This window comes from Marmota monax, unplaced genomic scaffold (genome assembly GCF_021218885.2).
Source record: "Marmota monax isolate L192 unplaced genomic scaffold, Marmota_monax_Labrador192_F-V1.1 WCK01_AAM20220418_F8-fsc00014, whole genome shotgun sequence".
Classification (NCBI taxonomy): domain Eukaryota; kingdom Metazoa; phylum Chordata; class Mammalia; order Rodentia; family Sciuridae; genus Marmota; species Marmota monax.
In genome coordinates this window covers 17,289,801-17,309,519 of record NW_026695222.1, presented here as the reverse complement: position 1 = coordinate 17,309,519, position 19,719 = coordinate 17,289,801, and the positions used below count along the sequence as shown (strand labels likewise).

Below are 19,719 nucleotides of genomic sequence, written 5' to 3'. Positions count from 1 at the left end.
AACTACAATGCAAACAAAAGACCACTGACTCCAATTTTAAATCAAATTAAAGCAAGCTTGGATTGTGTTCACAAAAGCTGGCCAGCGACTGTCTCTCCCAAAGACGGGCTAGAGATCAACCCCCAGATCTCCAGGTAAAAGGTTTTATTTTTTATTTATTTATTTTTGTTTTCTATTTATTTGTTTTTTTTTAGTTTTCAGCGGACATAACATCTTTGTTTGTATGTGGTGCTGAGGATCGAACCCGGGCTGCATGTATGCCAGGCGGGCGTGCTACTGCTTGAGCCACATCCTCAGCCCCGGTAAAAGGTTTTATAGCACAAAGAGTTACAAAGGGGGGTGTCTTGGGAACTTACAGTTAACAGGATCTGGCAAGCAAAATACAAAGGCAGATAGCAGGTTAATGATCTACGTAGCTTAACATTTCAAGGTAGGGAGTACATTGAGATTCCAACATTAGAATTTATGAGGTGCTGCTGAGGTTTTAGGAGGGTTGTTATCTGGTCAAGGAGAGCCAGGCATGAGTGAGTTCAGAGTACACACAGGAATTTCAAACAAGTTTAAACATCAGGTTGTCAGGCCAAATAGAAATCTTAGTATTTTATGGTAAAACAGAAATGAGCTTTTCATAACTTTGTGACAAGATGAGATGACTCCCAACCTTAAGATGGAATTAGGTTGGGTTCATCAGTATGAGGCCCCAACTTCAATCCCCAGTCCTGCAAAAGAAAGCAGAGCAGTGCCAGGCGTGGTGGCACACACCTGTAATCACAGCAGCTTGGGAGGCTGAGGCAGGAGTATCATGAGTTCAAAGCCAGCCTCAGCAACTTCGAGGCACTAAGCAACTTAGTGAGTCTCTAAATAAAATACAAAATAACACTGGGGATGTGGCTCAGTGGCTGAGTGCCACTGAGTTCAATCCCCAGTACTACCCCCAGGCCAAATAAAATAAAAGAAAGAAAGAAAAGAAAGCAGAGAAGAACTAGAGAAATTAAACAAGCTTGGTGTCTATGGAATGGGGAATGATGAAAGAAGAGGCTGCGTCAGATCACACAGTGCCTTTATAGAGAAAGGATTTTTATACATCCTGTGGACAGAAGGGAGCCGTGGGAGAATTCTGAGCAGAAAAAAGACATAGAGGAAAAAATAAAGTCACCCAGAAAAAAAAAAAAAAAAAAAAAAAAAAAGACATAGAGGATGTTCTGGCTCTGGATTCCATGAGGCAGTATTCTCAGTATGTCCCAGGATGGCCTGTCCTGGTTGGTTCCACTGAGTTCTGTCTTAGACCATTGACTAATGGCCACACCTGCTATGGAAGGATGGCCAGTTATGCTACTGTTGCCTTTACCCACTCCTTTTTCAGGCCTTGTGAACTGCTCTTAATTCAACATTTGCAGGTTTTAGAGCTAAAAGAAAGGACTGCATTCATCAAAGGGGACATTTTGATGGCACTACATTGGGTGCTGAGGAAGCAGCCTGCTTTCTGGAGCCTCCCAGACCAACAGGGATAGTGGAGCAGACACTGGTTGGGATCCTGGAGCGCAGAAGGGACATCTGGAGCACAGAGAAGGCTCTGAGAGAGATGGTTCTTTAGATGAGGCTTAAAACTGGGGAATTTTGCTAGGAAGAGCAAGGAATGGCTTCCAACACAAAAAGCACAGCTTGAACAAAGAAGACATCTCACCAGGTGGGCAGAAGAGTTGGAAGGGGTTTGGGGAGGGGTAGCCTGGGATGGGGGTGAAAAGAAGAGTTCTCCAACTTTGCCAAGTACTTGAAGGGGCCCCAAGAACAGGAGCGGGATAGGCTGGGGCAAACCAAGCTCAGAGCTCCAATTCTCCCTGGAGACAGAGCTTTTGGAGATAGGGGATAAAGAGAGGGGGGATTGGGGGGGTTGTGGCTCAGTGGTGTGAGGCACTGGGTTAGACTCTCAGCACCACACAAAAATACATAAAATAAAGGTTAAAAAAAAAAGAATGCTTTAAAAAAAAAAAAAAAAGGAGGGGAGACCATGGCCTAGCGACGAGCACATGACAACTGATGCTCTCTCATGCGCTGCCTGCCTTCCTCAAGTATCTATCTGGACCTGTTTCCCCATCAAAGAAGGGTTCTGGGACGGTCGGACGCAAAAAGGACACCTTAAACTGGAACGTCTACGAGGGGACTCCAGACCGTGTCACCTGGAGAGATGGTGATGTGGTGACGTAAGCAGTCGGAACAGAAAGGAAGGGCTTGGACAGGGCGGGCGGGCAACAACGTCGACGCCGCAGCACGCATGCGCTAAGCCGCAGAAGGGCGTTCCCTGCGCGCGAGAGCCTGTCGGCCGCGCATGCGCCGTTGGTTGGCGGGAGCTTCGGAAGTGGTAGCCGTGACGTTGACTGCGGACCGCGCGCGGAGGTGCACCTGAGAAGACCCGCCTCAGTGGCTCGGGGGTCCAGGGCTGAGATAGGGCCGCGGACTGAGTAACCCGTGGCCGGTGTTTCAGGAACGGAGGCTCCGAGCTGCATGGGCGTCGCACCGAGGTCAGGAAGTCGCACACCTCTCCCCTGCTTATCCCCTTCCCAGCCTCTGTGTGCAGCCAGCCCACCGCTGTCGCTGCTCGAGACTGGGAGCCTCCTGGCGCGGCGACCTTCTCTGGAAGTAAAGAAACCCGAGGGCGGGTGCGCCTCCAGCTCGGGCAGGGCCGAGGCCTAGAGTCCTGAAATATGGACTCAAAAGTGAAGATACACATAAAAAAGGAGACCGGGGGGCGCGCAGGGGCTGGCTGCGGGACGAGCTGGGGCAGGCTTTCCGCCCCCTCCGAACCTTCGTTCCCCACTCTCCAAAGTGGAGTGTGTACTAGCACCGAAAGTTGGGGAAGGGATGAAGCGGGACCATGAAGTGAGTAAAGCGCTTACATGGCACGGGTCCTAACGGATCGGAAGCGCTTAGGTGACAAATTGGTGCTATTGTCCTAGCTTGGTCTGTGTGATAAGTCATAAGGAGGGTGAGGATTTCGATTTTGAAGGACCCTTCTTTATTGTGTTGCCTTTCCCACGTTGTCTCTCGGCATCTGTTCATTTCTCTTTACCAAGCACCTCCACATCCAGATGGCTGCTAGTAGCATGAACGATGAAGAGATGTTCTCTCAGCTGTATCCCTGCCCTCTTTTTAAGTCAGTTGTCTGTGACAGACACCGGGGAGACAGATATGTTAACAAACTTTACAGCCAGGACTAGAGACCAGGGGATGTGGCTACCAAATCTCACAGTAGAAGTGGCTTCATATTTAAGTGAGGTTGGGAAGGATGAATGTTATACAGAAAGGACAGATATGTGCAAAGATTCAAAAGTGCTACAGGGAAAGGGCATCACAGAGATCCCAACTTAGGTTAAGCTGGGACTAGCTTATTGAAAGTTGTTGAATGCAAGGTGGGAAAATTTTCTGCAGTTGTTTTAAAGAATGGATTGCACTGGAGCAGTGTTGAATGCAGAAAAAAACAGTGAAGAAACTGATAATGAGGCGGCGAGAGAGCAGAAATTGTGAGACTTAAACTAGTAGGGACTGGGGTTGTTGCTCAGTGGTAGAGCACTTGCCTAGCATATGGGTTTGATCTTCAGCACCACATAAAAATAAATAAAAAAGATGTTGTGGGGCTGGGATTGTGGCTCAGTAGTAGATCGCTTGCCTAGCACATGTGAAGTACTGGGTTTGATCCTCAGTACCACATAAGATAAAGGTATTGTGTCCACCTACAAATAAAAAATATATTTTAAAAAGGATATTGTCTCCATCTACAACTAAAAATTTTTGAAAAACTAAACTAGTAATGGTGGCAATGGAGGAAAGATTTAGAGACCTGGTAGAACTGATATGCCTTTTGGAAAGCTAAGAGTAAGGAATAAAGGATAATGTGGTTTTTCTAGTTTGGAAGACCAAGTAGGTCCTAATGCCATTAACTGAATTAAGGAATTAGGGACTACTTAAACAAAGTTTTAGCTAGTGGAAGATAGGGAAATATGTGTATTTCTAGCAATAAATTCTGTAGAAGTTCAGAATAGAGAGCAATGACCTATTCTTTATACTCTGTGTAGGAGGTGGGTGAAGGCAATTCAGAGAGGATGGGAAGCACAGGTCTATTCTAGGGTAGAAAAGCTCCTGTGACACTAGACCTGAAATGTAAAGGAACAGATCACTTTGTTTTCCTGTTTTCAGAGTTTTCTACCTAGGATGACTTCAGTGACTGAATCAGACATCATAAAAGGTGAGTATTGCGAAAGTCCAAGGCCTCTTGCCTTGAGTTCAGGCTTCTGAGCTATTACCTAATTGTTTCCTGGATAGTGGTTGATTTATTGTCACATTCATGTATTTGCAGAAATGCTTCCTCAGTGTTTCCATGATCTGAGTGCATTTTCCTCCTTCTCTTTTCTCCACACACACCCCCTTCTTCTCCTTTTTCTCTTCCTCCTCCTCCCTCTTCCCTCTTCTTTCATCTTCTTGCATCTTGCTGTGCTCAGGCTGGCCCAAACTCCTGGGCTCAGTTGATCCTCCTGCCTCAGGCTCCCAAATAGCTGCTCAAATAGTTGGGACCACAGGCGTATGCCTCTGTGTAGGGGCAGGTTTTCTTTTTCCATCTTTTTGCTCATATACTTAGTTGTGGTGGGTTTGATTTTGTATTTTGACTTTTTTATAACAAATGCTAGAAGAGAATCCAGTGACGTCTAAGATACATGATCATCAATTGCAATCAAGTTTCAACCCTGTGGAAGTGTTTACTAAATCATCTGTCTCCTTGGAGATGACTCAAGCAAAGGAAAGAATTCACCTTGGCTCTAGCCCAGAAAAAGGGGAAAGTTCTGATGTCAGCCACCAGGAAGGACTTCAGTTGAGGTCCCTTCATTTGTCCACTCAAGAACAGTCTGTCCATCATGGAGACAGGAGACAGTCCTGGCGTCGAGCAAGTATGAATGAAATAAACCGACGGAAGTCACTGCCTCCCTTCCATCAGGGCATCACAGGTGGGGTGCTATGTACATAAAACAGGTTCCAGCTCAGATAAGAGGCAGTGAGGAAGGACAGGAATGACAAAGTATAACAGAATAGACTTGACTTTGCTTCTTTTTAGCTATGTGACTTTGAGCAAATCACTTCACCTTTTTGAGCCTCAGTTCCTCACCTATAAAATGGAAACAATAATACCTACTGTGTAAGGATGTTCTATGTTTATAAATTCTGATGTCAGACCTATTAAATATTCAGTATTATTGATGTTTATGTCATATGAGCCATCATGTACATATTCTGATTGATTGCTAATTATTCAACACTTATCCCCTGCTCAGATGATAGACATTAAAGAGTTTTTCCAGTAGCTTTCGCCTCATACCTAAAGTGGAACAGAAGTTGGATGGGTTAATACCTGATTTTAGCCTTTATAACTAGGAAAAAACTCAAAAGTGAAGATACACATAAAAATATCTAGACTGGACTGAGGTGTAGCTCAGTGGTGAAGTGTTCGCTAAGGAGCATGAGGTGTTGGGCTCAATCCCCTACACCAAAAAAGAAAAGAATGAATGAAAATGTAGTTCTTAAGAATACCATATTTGAATGTTGTTTTGTGTGAATTTATATCTGAGCATCAAAATATAGAATATAATATGGAAAATCTAGTATGGAATTGAGCAAATTACTTAACCTCCTTTGCCTTAAGGTCCTTGCCAGTAAACTGGGAGTGAAATAATACCTATCTTACAGGGCTGTATGAGAACTAAATGAGTTGATGTATAACATAGTACACATGTACTTGGAACGGAGTAATATCTCAAATGTTAAGCTATTATAATTACTTTAAGATATCACCATCCAGCCAGGTGTGGTGGCACACTTAAAATCTCAGCCAAGGCAGGAGGATGGCAAGTTTGAGGCCATCCTTGGCAACTTAGTGAAACTCTGTCTCAAAATAATAAGTAAAGGGTAGGAATGTAGCTAAGTGGTAGAGCATCCTGGGTTCAATTCCCAGTACAGCAAATAAATAAATAAATAAATAAATAAAGATAACTACCATCCAAGTGGTCTGATGTATAGAAGGAAACTGGATAAAAACAGCCGTTTAACACATCAGAAAATTGCTGCCAATTCAATGCCCATGTACTTTATTCCCTAGATGTGCCAAGAAAACATTAGTAGTTCCTTAGGATTACCCCTAACTTCATTTAATTCCAGAGCATTTTTAGACTTAAAACTCTGTATAACAGGAAATCACCAATGTAATAAAATTGCTTATTTTCTGGTTGTTCCTGGCCACCTGCCAGGTTTCCTTGGTTACAGGCAGAAAGAATCCTATTTTTCTTGACTAACAACAGTAAGAATCAAGAGAGGAGTCTTGAGAATTTTAAAAAATGGCAAGCTAAAGCTGGAGGGCAAAAAGACATGTAGCTCTCATAATTCTCAAAGCAGACATCCTTGGCTATATAAATTGTTTTGTTTTGTTTTTGTACTGGGACTTGAACCCAGGGGCACTTTACCACTGGGCTACATCCTCAGTGTTTTTTTAAATTTTGAGACAGGGTCCTGCTAAGTTGCTGAGGCTGGCCTTCAACTTTCAATCCTCCTGCCTCAGCCTCCTGAATCACTGGGATTACAGGTGTGCACCACCACACTCAGCTATATAATTGTTTTGATTTATTTTTTTGTGTGTGGTGCTGGGGATTGAACCCAGGGCCTTATACATGCAAGGCAAGCACTCTACCAACTGAGCTATATCCCCAGCTCTATATAATTATTTTTAAATGGAAATAATTAAAATTAACAATATCTATATTTTGCAGTTGAGGAATCAATGGCATAATTATGGAAAGTGTCCAGTCAATGTGGTCTCATAACTCACTATGTGACCTTGAGTAAATTATCTGTTACCCAGCTTTGTTCCTTAGCATTATCTTTCATTAGATGGAATTGATAAGATACTTGCCTCTAAGTTTAATGAGGTGTACATAGCATTTAATAAAATGTTTTTTATATAGCAAGTGTTCAATAGGTGTTAGCTCTTCATGTTGAGTAGGTCATTTTAGGGAGGCAGCATGGTACTTAGTGGGTAAAACACTGATTTTGGTGATAGATTTGGGTTTGAATCATGACTCCTCCAGTCTCTGATTTCAGACAAATCACTTCGGTTTCCCCATTTCTAAAATGGAGAGCTTGTGGAATTTATAAGAAGACTTTTAATGTCTTTAAAGCACCTTGCAGTGCCTGTCATAAAAATGCTCAAAGGTTCTCACCTGCTTTCTTTGGTGAATATGAATTATAAAAAGTTATTTTATATCTACCTTGTTTAACAAAATAAAAGTTTAATGTAATACCTAAGAAAGATTCTTATAACTTTTTTTAAGTTTGGATATACAAATAGGAAATTTGGATTTTCCTCTGGGATTCTGGAAGAATTAGAATTCTCCCTTTAATCAGAGAAGGCTCCTTCTTGCTTTAAGTTGGATTGCATCAAGGGAGGAAAATTTTATTTTGTTTACTTTGCTGGCTGTGTAAGTATGCATTTCCTTAAATGTGGTGATATTTTATCTTAGAGCTCAGCAGGTCCATCAGTGTTGACTTAGCAGAAAGCAAACGGCTTGGTGCTCTCCTGCTTTCAAGTTTTCAGGTGAGATTCTTGGGATTGGGAAATGCTTTCAACTTTTTTGTTGTTTCAACTGTTATTGTTCCAACTTCAGAGATATTAGTACTCGATGAACTGATTAAAAGATGTTTTCTTCAGGTTGAGATTAATGTAAAAGCCAGATTTAACCCCAGCAGCATGTTCTTTTTGGACCAAATTCTCTACTAGTCTCATTGTTGCTGCTGTACTAACTGAGCAGCTAACAGATTTCCCCAGTACAGTATCTTTTGCCCATTGACCGCAAGTGATGGGAATTTAAAGTGGGTAGAGGTAAAAATTGAAGTTTCATTACAAACATTGGAGGTATGATTACATGCTAAACCAATATATGATATATGTCATATAGTTAATATTTATTTTTTAGTTGTAGGTGGACATAATACCTTTATTTTATTTTTATGTGGTGCTGAGGATTGAACCCAGTGCCTCAAGCATTCTAAGCGAGCACTCTTCCTCTGAGCCACAACCTCAGCCCCTAATTATATTGTTTATGCTATGGCTCACTGGTGCTTATGGCAGTTTAGAGAAGCAAATAATTTGTGTGAATTAAATGACATTTTTTTTTTCTGAGTTAAAATGTGTAGTCTGAGCAACAAAGTGTTTTATTCCTGATTTATTCTGTTTATATGAAAAGTCTTAGGTGAAAAAAAATTAAATCATATTTAGTTTATATTTATTAAACATTACAAAGCTATAGGACTGGCCTGGAAATTTTTTTGTTGTTGTACTGAAAAAACTTTTCTTTTTTAGTTCTCGGTACAGAAACTTGAACCTTTCCTAAGGAACACTAAAGGCTTCAGTCTTGAAAGTTTTAGAGCAAAAGGTAAGTTACTAAGAATAGATGAGTGAGCTTTGAACCTGGTACTTCATTTTTAAAAAGACCTAGAAAATACTCAGATTTACTTGTCAGCAGAGATTGTTTATCTCAGAATTGTACCATAATTAGAGTAGACACATCTGGGTTAGCTTGATGGATAATTAACATTTCCCCTTCACATTCTTCACCTGAGTGTTACAGTAGGCTCTTTCAAGTCTAGCAGAGACCTGTTTTTACCTTGAGCACATTTTTTTTGTTTGTTTGTTTGTTTGTTTTTTTGGATTGAACCCAGGGTAGCTTAACCACTGAGCCATATCTCCAACCCTTTTTATTTTTTATTTTGAGACAGGGTCTCACTAAGTTGTTGGGAGGGCCTCAAATTTGGGATCTTCTGCCTTAGCCTTTCAAGTCATTGGGATTGTAGATAAGCATGTGCCACCTCTCCCTGTGTGCATGTATTTTTTTATTTGCCATCATTATCTCTCATTACACTCTTGCCTATTTCCTGACTTCTGTAATGCTTTTCCTTCTAGTGCCAGGAGTTCATTTCTCTTGAAAAAAATGAAGTTATCAGTACTTATATACCTGTTTAACTCCTTTTTCACTAGTCAAGTATAAAACCACTTAAAAATGACATGAAGAAGTTATCTTCCATTTTTTCTATATATAGTAGAGAAAATAGACAACATTTTTCTGCATACTTGGACCACTTTTTTGAGTGAATGAGAGGGCCAGAATGTAACAGAACACTAGAAGGTGTTTTCTAGACCTAAGAACACCTTAAGTATCTTTGTTAGCTCATTGTGAAAATTTATATTCTTTCTATTTTATGACATTATTTTACTCTCTCTAGCATCTTCTCTTTCTGAGGAGTTAAAACATTTTGCAGACAGACTGGAAAGTGATGGAACTCTACAAAAATGTTTTGAAGATTCAAAAGAGTAAGAGCAATTCCCCTCTGTCCTAAATTATAACTGAATTAGGACTTTTCATTATTATTAAACAGTTGTTTATTCTTTCAACAAACATTTATATAGCATTTTCGTATGTATCAGGATCTTTCAAGTATTGGGGATACAATGATAAATAAGCCTAACAATAATCTTTTAATCATACATGGTAATAAAGGAGACAGTCAAATACAGAGAAAATGTGATTTCAGATAGTGATGATCAAGAAAGTTAAAAAATATTGGGGCTGGGGTTGTGGCTCAGCGGTAGAGCGCTCGCCTAGCATGTGCAAGGCCCTGGGTTCAATCCTCAGCACCACATAAAAATAAATAAATAAAATAAGTGTATTGTGTCCAATTACAACTAAAAAATAAATATAAAAAAAAGAAAATTAAAAAATATATGACTTTAGGATGTGAGCAACTTAAGGTAGAATGTTCAGAGAAATTCTCTAATGATTTGACCTCTGGACTAAAACATGTAAGACTGAATGATGAGTAGGAACCAGCCATGGAAAGATGAAAAAAGCTCAATTCAGATCTTTGCTAGTCAGGTGAGATGAAAGAAAATCATGTTCTTTGGATCTTGACAAGCAAGAATATTAGCATAAATTTAAAAATTCCACCTCCAAAATTGGTAGTTCTTCAGGTTCAAGGTTATCCCCAACCTGCTAACTGTGCTCTGCAACAAGCCAAACACTTAGACTTACATCATGAACTTTAAGTTTGGATTTCATGAAGGTCTACTTTTCCATAGGTCCTTAGGATTGACATTTCCAATCAGGAAATGAAAGATATTTTAGCTCAACACAGCATCTCCTTTAATATATTTAAGCACAGGCTACTGCATCTCATCAGTTTCCCAGGCCTAGGTGGAAACACAGGAATGGTGGTACTACTAATTGTCTTTGCCAGGCAGAGTACCAAGAGCACCTACAATATTTTGGCATTTTTAGTGCCTGCTTTCTTTCTGTTAGAATTAATCAACTGAGCTGAGCCATTGAATAACAGTAGGAATCAAAATTGATGAATTGGGTGGAGCCAAAACATAGATAACCCTAAGTGCCAATTTCAAGAGTTCAGGCTTTTCTTCTGTAAGCTGTGTAGTCACAGAGGTTCAAATATGATACTGGGGATTAAGCCTAGGCTCGCCTGAAATTTGTGATCCTCCTGCCTCGGCCTACCAAGTTGTTGGGATTATAGGTATATGCCACCTATAGTCTGGGGCTAGGGTTGTGGCTAAACCTGGGGCTAGGGTTGTGGCTCAGTGGCAGAGCACTTGATTTCCACATGTGAGGCACTAGGTTCGATCCTCAGCACAACATAAAAATTAATAAACAAAAACAGATATATGCCGCCTATAGTTACATCTGAACCCAGCTAATCACAGAGTTTTTAAGCAAGGCAAAAAAATTAAAGGACTATTTTTAGAAAAGTTAATTTGGCCATGGTGTGAATTGGAATGGATGAGAAAAATGGAATATAAAGAGACAAAAGTGAGACAGATCCAGGCATGGTGGTGCATGCCTATAATCCCAGCAACTCAGAAGCTAAGGCAAAAGGATTGCAAGTTTCAGGCTAGCTTTGGCAATTTAGTGAGATCCTGTCTCATAAAAAAGTTTAAAAAGGGACTAGGGATGAAGCTCATGGTAGAAAGCCCCCAGGTTCAATCCCAGTACCGTAAACACATACACACACACACACACACACACACACACACACCAGTGAGATATAAGTCCAAAAACAAATATTTGGTGAAAGATAAAAAGTTAGGAATGTTTTTATGCCACTAAAATTATGTAGGGACTGGGGATGTAGCTTAGGGGTAGAGTGCTTGCCTAGCAAGTGTAAAGCCCTGTGTTCAATCCCCAGCACTGCAAAGAAATTATATAGGACATCATATTAAAAACAAGTATTTCTTGAAAGATTCATGTTAATCTCATAATCCTATCTGTATTCCAGAAAAGCATCAGATTTGTCTCTGGAGAAGTCAGTGGCTGAGATGAAGGAGTATATAACAAAGTAAGTGAAAATGAGTGAACCTTATTTGGGAAAGTCTAAATTAATTCTTCATCTGGGGAATATAAACCTGGGGAAAATGAATTGTAAACATGGTGCTCAGTACTAATATATCAACAATAAAAATTAAAAGGCTGCATATTGAAAAGTTTATGACTCTACTGATGGCTAATTTCATAGGAAGGAGTCTGGGGAATATAAGGATGTTAATTTCATTTTAAGAACTCTTGTTTTATTTGATTAAATTAATATCCTCTGATCAGTTTAGCTTTCTAATCCTTTAATGACTTTTTTATTCACATTTTATAACCAGATTATATTCCTAAGGAACTTATTGTTGCCCTGAGTGATTATGAATGAGATGATCAAAATTAACAGATTTTTTTTTCTCCCCGATTCTGTAGATTTTCTTTAGAAAGTCAGACTTGGGATCAGCTTTTGCTGCGCTACCAGAAAGCAGTACTACCAGAAGCCATGTCCAGGTTAGATCTGTAAACAGGAAGCTATCTTTTTACCTTATGGAATTTGATTTGCATTTATTTCAGTTCTTTTAGCACAAATTGAATGGTGAATCCTTTCTCAGTTCAGTGAACGCATCAAAACTCTGTAAAAGTGTGTATTAGTACTCTCTGACATAAGCAGAGTGTGGCAGAGAAGGAAGGAAAAGTTGGCATCACTATTTTTAGTCTCAGAACAGAATTGCCTCTGTCCTGTGCCTTTGGCTGTGGTTTCACATCCTTAGGGAGACAGGCACATCTCTGCTTTGCACCTGTCCACCTGGGTCTGGGCCAAGTACAGTAGTCAAGAGACCTGAGTGAGCACATGGACTTTGAGATGCAGGTATGCATCCTGAAGGGCTTTCATGGAGACACAGAAACATGCAAGGGGAGTGATAGAGGAGGAAAGAAAGATCCAGATCTTTGTCTGGATCTTGAAAGTGGGAAAGTGCTGAATTTTTATTTAATTGAGCATCTAAACAAGTAAGTTTAAGCTTTTTTTTTTTTTTCCCCCTCCAGTAGTGTTAGCTAGAAAGCCAATTATAAAATGTTAGCCAAGACTCTATAATTGCAAAAGTGGCCTCTCAGTAGAGAGGGGCTTTGAGGAAAATGGTTTGAAAAACTTTTATAATCCAAGGAGTGGGGGTTATCAGTTACTTTATTTACCCCAAACCTATTCTATTTCTGAGGATAGACTCTATATAAGATGGCAGTTTCAGAATAAAAACTTTTGTGGCAAAGTTTATAGTTTAAGAGAAATGCTTCTAGAAGCAGTCTGACTACTTAATTTTGTGACCTCAGGCAGATCATTCTCTTGGAGTCTGTGGTTCCTCATTTGAAAACAGGGATATTACCTCTCATTGGGTTGTTATGTTAAATGGAAAGTGACTAGCAACATTTGGCACCTACAAAGCACTGAGTAAATTGTAGTGATAGTTTTGAAAAGGTTTCCATCAGTTTTCATGAACTCAAGGTAGATCATCATTTTTTTTTTTGGTAAATGTTATAAACATTGACTTTAGGGTAGCAGACTTTGGCTTCCCTTTACTCCAATAATAGCCTTTTTTGTTCATGTACATACTTACTGTTCAGTGGAGTTAACCGACCTAAAACTTTTAGCATTTCTCAGAGTCTAGTGGTATAAAAACTTTAATACAGGACAGTTGTTTCAGAGACCCTTGTGAAGATAGCCTGTACCAGAAGCTGGCAGTGGAGCTCAGTGTGGAGTATTTGGCTAACTGTGTGCAAGGCCCTGGGTTTGATCCCACTACTGCAAAAGAAAAAGGAGATCTGGGCATGGTGGCACACACTTGTACTCCTAGCTGTTCAGGAGCCTGAGGCAAGAGAATCACAAGTTTGAAGCCAGCCTAAATAACTTAGTGAGACCCTCAAAACAATAAATAAATAAACAAATAAATAAATAAATGGACTGGGATGTAGCGCAGGGGTAGAATGCCTCTGGGTTCAGTTGCTACTACCAAAAAAAGAGAGAGAGAGAGAGAGACATCCCATACCTAGAGTAGGGTAGAAAAATATTGATTTGACCTTGTGGGAGGTTTTTTCAGAAATAATCTTTGATATCTTTTCCAGAAAGTGACTATAAAATTCCTTGAAAATCTTTTCTTTTTTTGTTGTTTTAGAGAATCAGCTGAAACCAAAATTACTGAAGTCAAAGTAGAACCTACAACATATCTTGGGTCTTCTCAGAGTGAAGTTCTTAACACAAAACCTGACTATCAGAAAATATTACAGAACCAAAACAAAGTATTTGATCATATGGAGCTGGTGGTGAGTTGGCTCAGTCTTACTTGGTTGAGCTTTCCAGCTTTGCTGCTTGTTATCTATTAGTCAGCTTTCCATCGCTGTGACAAAATCCCTGAAAATAATCAACTTACAAGAAGGAAAGATTTAGTTTGACTCAGTTTTGAACATTTCAGGCCATGGTTGCATGGCCCTATTGTTTTGGGCCTGTTGTGGCACAGTACACCGTGGTGGAACACATGACAGAGAAGGCTGCTTACATTGTGGTGGCTGGGAAGTGAAAGAGGAAGGGGCCTGGGTCCCAGTAACCCTTCAAGGGCACACACCCAGTATCCCTTCAAGCTCCCTCCCACTACGTCCACTATCTCCCAGTAGCACCACAAGCTGGTGACCAAGGCTTTAACATATGAGCCTCTGGGGGACATTCAAAATCCAACTATAGCATCATCCTTGGAAATAAATATAGAGGGCTGGGGATATAGCTCAGTTGGTAGAGTGCTAGCCTTGTAGACACAAGGCCCTGGGTTCCATCCCTAGCACCATAGACAATAAAAAATAATAATAATAAAAAGTAAATATATGGGTAAGTGCTAATAAAGCAGGGTAAGGGTGATAGAGAGTACAGAAAGGGTTTCAGGTTGTTTTTTACATAAAGCACTTATCAAAGGCCCCACCAAGGTGCCAGTTTAACAGAAACTTGAAGGAATGAGAAAGTGAGCCATGAGGACATTTGGGAGAACAGTGTTTTGTCAGTCCTAGTATCAACAGGAAGCAGATGGGCATTTGAAATAAGGTAGTTTGAGGGATTTCCAAAACCTTATTTCAGTGCAACTATGGATAAAGATGTGGGTACCACAGAACCACAAGGGTTAGTGGAGTAACCTGTAGCTTAGAGGTAGCTGAGCTCATCCTACCTATTGGCCTGAAGGGAGGAACAGTTACTGTGGCATCTGAGGAGAGGACAACACATACTTTGAGAGAGCTATGACCTCAAGGCTGGAGGGATTCAGCCAACTCAAGATGACCTTTCTGGGAACAATCCTGGGTAATAAATACCCTGGCTTCATTGAGCTCCCTCCTACTAGGGCTCCCTTATAACTATACCCAACCAGAAACTAGAGGATGTGGCACCTTTTGGTAGAGATCATAGGTGTCAGCCTCAGACCTGTTGGTAGTGGTCATAGGGGTCAGCCTGGGAAGGCACAGAGCAGGCTGGAGAAAAGTAGGGAATGGCTCAGGAGGCGTCAATAGAAACTGTCTAGCATAAGCATTCCAGGCTGAAAGACTAGCAGGCTCAAAGCTGAGCAGGAGCCTCCCAGGGAGGTTGGAGGAATATCAGAGAAGCCATGGAGCTCTGCAGCTCTGTCTTGTCTTTTGTCTGCAGATGGATGAGCTGCAAGGATCAGTAAAACAGCTGCAAACGTTTATGGACGAAAGTACCCAGTGCCTCCAGAAGGTGTCAGCACAGCTTGGTAAGTGTCTCCAGGGGACTGGAGCTTAGGTTCTTCTATATCTGATGGCCTTTGGGATGCAAACTGCCCTACAAAGCATGTGGTCCTGAGGTATGACCTATATCAGGGGATTTGTTTTTCTCCCCACAATAAATAATATGTTGATGGGAAATTTCTTTCTTTCTTTCTTTTTTTGGTTATACTGGGGATTTAACCAGGGTACTCTACCACTGAGCTACACCACCCTTTAAAATTTAGGTACTAGGGATTGAACCCAGGGTGCTTTACCACTGAGCCCTATCTTTAGCCCTTTTAATATATTATTTAGAGACAAGTTCTCTCTCAGTTGCTTAGGGACTTGCTAAATTGCTAAGGCTGGCTTTGAACTTGTAATCCCCCTGCCTTAGCCTCCCAAGCCTCTGGGATTACAGGTGTGAGCCACCACACTGAATTTTTATTTCTTCCTAGTTGTAGATGGACACAATACCTTTTATTTAGTTAGTTAGTTTTATGTGGTGCTGAGGATCAAACACAGTGCCATACACATGCTAAGCAAGTGCTCTCCCACTGAGCTCCAACCACAGACTCCCCAAGTCCTTTTTATTTTTGTTTCCAGACAGTGTCTTGCTAATTTCCTGAGGTTGGCCTTGAATTCTGCCTCAACCTCCTGAGTCACTTGGAATTATAGGCATGCACTACTGTGCCCAACTTTTTTTTTAAGTTGTAGGTAAACACAATACCTTTATTTTTTATTTTTATGTGGTGCTGAGGATCCAACCCAGTGCCTCACGCATGTCAAGCGAGCGCTCTATCACTCAGCCCCAGCCCCCAACTTTTTATTTTTTTAGTTGTAGATGGACACAATACTTTTATTTTATTTATTTATTGCTATGTGGTGCTGAGGATCAAACCCACTGGCTCACACATGCTAGGCAAGAGCTCTGCCACTGAGCTACAGCCACATCCTCTGGCTTTTTATGTTTGAGCCTCACTATGTTGAGGCTATCCTTGAACTTACAATCCTCCTCCTCAGCCTTTCATATTTCAACAGTAGTTGGGATTATAGGTGTGTGCCCCTGTGCCTGGTTGTTGATGGGAAATTTCTAGATGTAAATTCCACAGAAGAACAGTAGACTGAGAATTAAATCCCCATGAACTGCCTTGTCATTGTAATGTCATTCACTGTCTAACAGTGTTCACACTTTTTTTTGCTTGTTTGGTTTTTTGTTTGTTTGGGTTTTTTTTTTTTTTTGCAATACTGGGGATTAAACCCAGGGCCTCACGAGTACTAGGCCAGTATTCCACCACTGAACTACACCCTTAGTTCTTCAATAAACTTTATGTAAATTCAATTGAGATTTAGTTTTGTCTCATTTCCTCTGCAGAGAAGAGAAGCATGCAACAGTTAGATACTTCACCTGCTCGAAAACTGCTTAAACTTCACCTACAGAAACCATCTACCACACATTGCTCTGGATCTTGTCAGTGATCTTGCCCAGCTTTTTTGCCAGAAGACACTCAAAGGAGAGGATTGGGAAGAGTGCCCCAGCATGTGGCAGCTGCACAGCAGCCTGAGCTGTCCAGCTCTGTTGCTATGGAGGATAACTGGCTAGCTGACTGTAGAGAACTTTGACTTTTTTCTGAATGATAGAATTCATGCATCCAAAAGAAAATTAGAAACACATTTTTTTCCAGGAATATGCAAAATGTTTGAAACTTCCTTTTTGAAATGGCCTTCAAAACCAGTGGCCCATTCTTTTGAATATCCTTCATAGTATGAAGATTTCAGCTTTTGAAACCAAAGTCTTTTAGGACCAAGTTTAATGAAACATTTTAGGGACCAAGTTGGGTTCTGGTCATAAAGGGGTCAGGTTGGTTTTCAAGGTGTGGCTATGAAGGGGATTTTAGATAGAAGAGCATTGAGCATTGTTTCCATCATGGGGATGCATACATCACTTCACAAAATGTCCAATTTAAAGAAAATACTACTCATTTTTTATGTCTTGAGTGCACTTTAGTTTTTAACATTGAGTTGATATACTAAGCATTGAATTCATGGCAAGAGGAACTAAGTGCTACTTTTAATTTTTTTTTTTTTTTCTGTGCTGGGGATCAAACTCAGCATGCTAGGCAAGTGTGCTTTACCACCAAGCTACACCCCCTGTTTCCCAGTAGTTCTTTGTATTTATGAATAAACTATAAAATTATAAATAATTTAAAAATTTCCTATCTTTATATATGTTTTGAGTGTATTTTTAAAGTATTGTTTTTGTAGTGCTGAGCATTATGCCCACGGGCTTTGTGCATGCTAACAGTGTGCTCCACTATGGAGCTATGCCCCAGTCTCTAAAAATGATTAAAGGCAAAGAATGCTTAATAGAAAATAAGATTTTTAAAAAAATATATTTTAGTTACTGATGGACCTTTATTTTATTTATTTATATGCAGTGCTGAGAATTGAACCCAGTGCCTCAAACATGCTTGGTAAGTGCTCTACCACTGAGCCACAACCCCAGCCCAGAAAATAAGATTCTTTATCAAAGTGAAGTGAGCAGTAGTATGAAAATATGCCTCAGAACTTACTACCAATAAAATAGCTAATTTATTTTTAATTTTTTTTTTAAATTTTCATCACACTAATGGGACAAAACCTATACATTTAGACATTCAGTCAAAATATTAGATATTGAACACCCATTGGGGAGAGGTGATATCTCCTCACCTTGCCCTATGTTTGTTTCTTAAACACTTCTAGGCACTGGGGAGAGTACAAAGAACATAGGGAAATTCCTTCATGCGCATTGTACTGGAAACAAGGAACACAGAGTGGTGTTTTTTTGGTTTTTTGGGTGTGTGGGTGTGTGTGGTGCTGGGGATTGAACCCAGGGCCTTGTGCATACAAGGCAAGCACTCTACCAACCTATGTCCCCAGTCCAGGAACACAGAGAGATGATATAGCTACCTTGGAAAGGTTAAAGACATTAAACTGGGCAAGTATTCTAGGCAAAAGCAGCATTTTTTTCTTTTCTATGGTACTGAGAATTGAACCTAGTGCCTTGCGCATGCTACATAAACATTCTATCACCAAGTTAGATCCTTAGCCCTTTTAATTTTATTTTGAGACAGGGTCTCACTAAACTATGCAGGCTGGCCTCAGACTTGTGATCTGATCTTTCTGCCTCAATGTCTCAAGAAAGTAGGAGCCTCGGGATGGGATTGTGGCTCAGTGGTAGAGGGCTCGCCTAACAGGGGCGGGACCCGGGTTCAATCCTCAGCACCACATAAAAATAAATAAATAAAATAAAGAGATTGTGTTCAACTACAACTAAAAAAATAAAAATAAAAGCAAAATAATAATAATAATTAAAAAAAAAAAAAGTAGGAGCCTCCCAAGTTGCTGGAATTATAGGTGTGTACCACTGAGCCAGGCCAGAACTAATAATAGAAGCAAGCAAGGTGTGGATATGAAAGATCACTTAAGCTACTGAAGTAGTAGAGGTGAGAAATAACAGCTTGTGTTGGGTGTTGACAGTGAATGAGTGGGGCAGAACTGTCTGCAGCTTATGGTGTCTGGAACATGGCAGACATGGAGCCTTTGTGTTAAAACCCAACTCTGCCACTTCCTATCTTATTGGGAAAAAGCTATTTAACCTCTTACCTGTAAGGTCAGGAGAAGGACAGAATCTATATTATAGGGATACTGTAAGGATTAGATTAAGTAACAGATTTAGAACACTGGTTATCAGTTTGCTCCTGAGGATGAAGGCTTGAACAAGTGGGTAGAGCATGAGATGGAAAACCTAATAGTTCAATTTGGGATGCCAAATGGAGAATTCAACTAGTCTTGTCAGACATAAAGGGGGAAAACTGAGTAGAGATGTCTGGAATAGAGATAAAACTTGAGAGAGATGTCTAGTTATTGAAGATTTAAGAATGGATTAAGTTGTCCATAGTGGAACAAGAAGAGAAATTTCAACCTCAAGGAAAGCTAACTTCACAATGAAAAGAATGGTGCTGATTACCCACTCCTGCAGAAGCACAGTAGTGTAATGGCAAGAATGCAGAGCTTGAAGTGAATCCTCATCTCTTATCCTAAACGTCCTCACCTATAAAATGAGGATAGATCACTTCCAAAGGTAATCACACCTCCTCTAGTTTACTTGTTATATTGTGTATTTTTGTTATGAGTACTTGTTCAAACTGAAGGATTGGAAAGTGTGATTTTTATCTTCAACAGCTAAATAAAACACAGAAAAATAATACTTATTGAGCAGTAAGCATCATTTAGTCCTTATCATAAATTTATGAGGTGGTTTCTATTTTTTTTGTCATTATAAATGAACTTAGGCATGGTTTAATAATATAACCATAGACATATGGACAGTGGAGGGCGAAGTACAGCCAATTTGGCACTCAGTAAATGTTAATGAACAAACTTAAGTGTATAATAAAGAGTTGTGCTCAAAAATCAGTTTTCCCTTTATCCAAATTTGGTTCAGGAATTGTGCGTGATGAATAACAATATCACTGCCTCTGAAAGATTTGATTGTTTTTATTCCATTTGCTCTCATTTAGTTCAGAGA

The 19,719-nt window shown here is 40.2% G+C and overlaps 1 protein-coding gene across 3 annotated transcripts; it reads left to right on the top strand.

Moving 5' to 3' along the window:
- The first annotated feature begins 2,335 nt into the window (after nt 1-2,335).
- On the top strand, nt 2,336-19,398 carry Dsn1 (DSN1 component of MIS12 kinetochore complex). 3 transcript variants are annotated; one of them, XM_058575525.1, is made up of 11 exons: nt 2,336-2,519; nt 4,192-4,240; nt 4,775-4,994; nt 7,554-7,627; nt 8,393-8,465; nt 9,313-9,400; nt 11,371-11,430; nt 11,832-11,909; nt 13,565-13,712; nt 15,070-15,157; nt 16,522-19,398. In XM_058575525.1, exons 3-11 carry the CDS (start codon nt 4,775-4,777, stop codon nt 16,623-16,625), a joined length of 933 nt encoding a protein of 310 aa, XP_058431508.1. In that variant the 5' UTR covers nt 2,336-2,519; nt 4,192-4,240; the 3' UTR covers nt 16,626-19,398. The 3 variants fall into 3 exon arrangements, with proteins under 3 accessions (XP_058431508.1, XP_046289904.1, XP_058431509.1); XM_046433948.2 differs by having other exon boundaries at nt 4,680-4,994; XM_058575526.1 differs by lacking the exon at nt 4,775-4,994.
- The last annotated feature ends 321 nt before the right edge of the window (nt 19,399-19,719 follow it).

Coding starts and splice junctions, on each gene's coding strand:
- Dsn1 (XM_046433948.2), top strand. CDS start 4,207: ATGACTTCAGTGACTGAATCAGACATCATAAAAG. Junction 4,241..4,679: donor TGAATCAGACATCATAAAAG/GTGAGTATTGCG, acceptor AACAAATGCTAG/AAGAGAATCCAGTGACGTCT. Junction 13,713..15,069: donor TTGATCATATGGAGCTGGTG/GTGAGTTGGCTC, acceptor TTTTGTCTGCAG/ATGGATGAGCTGCAAGGATC.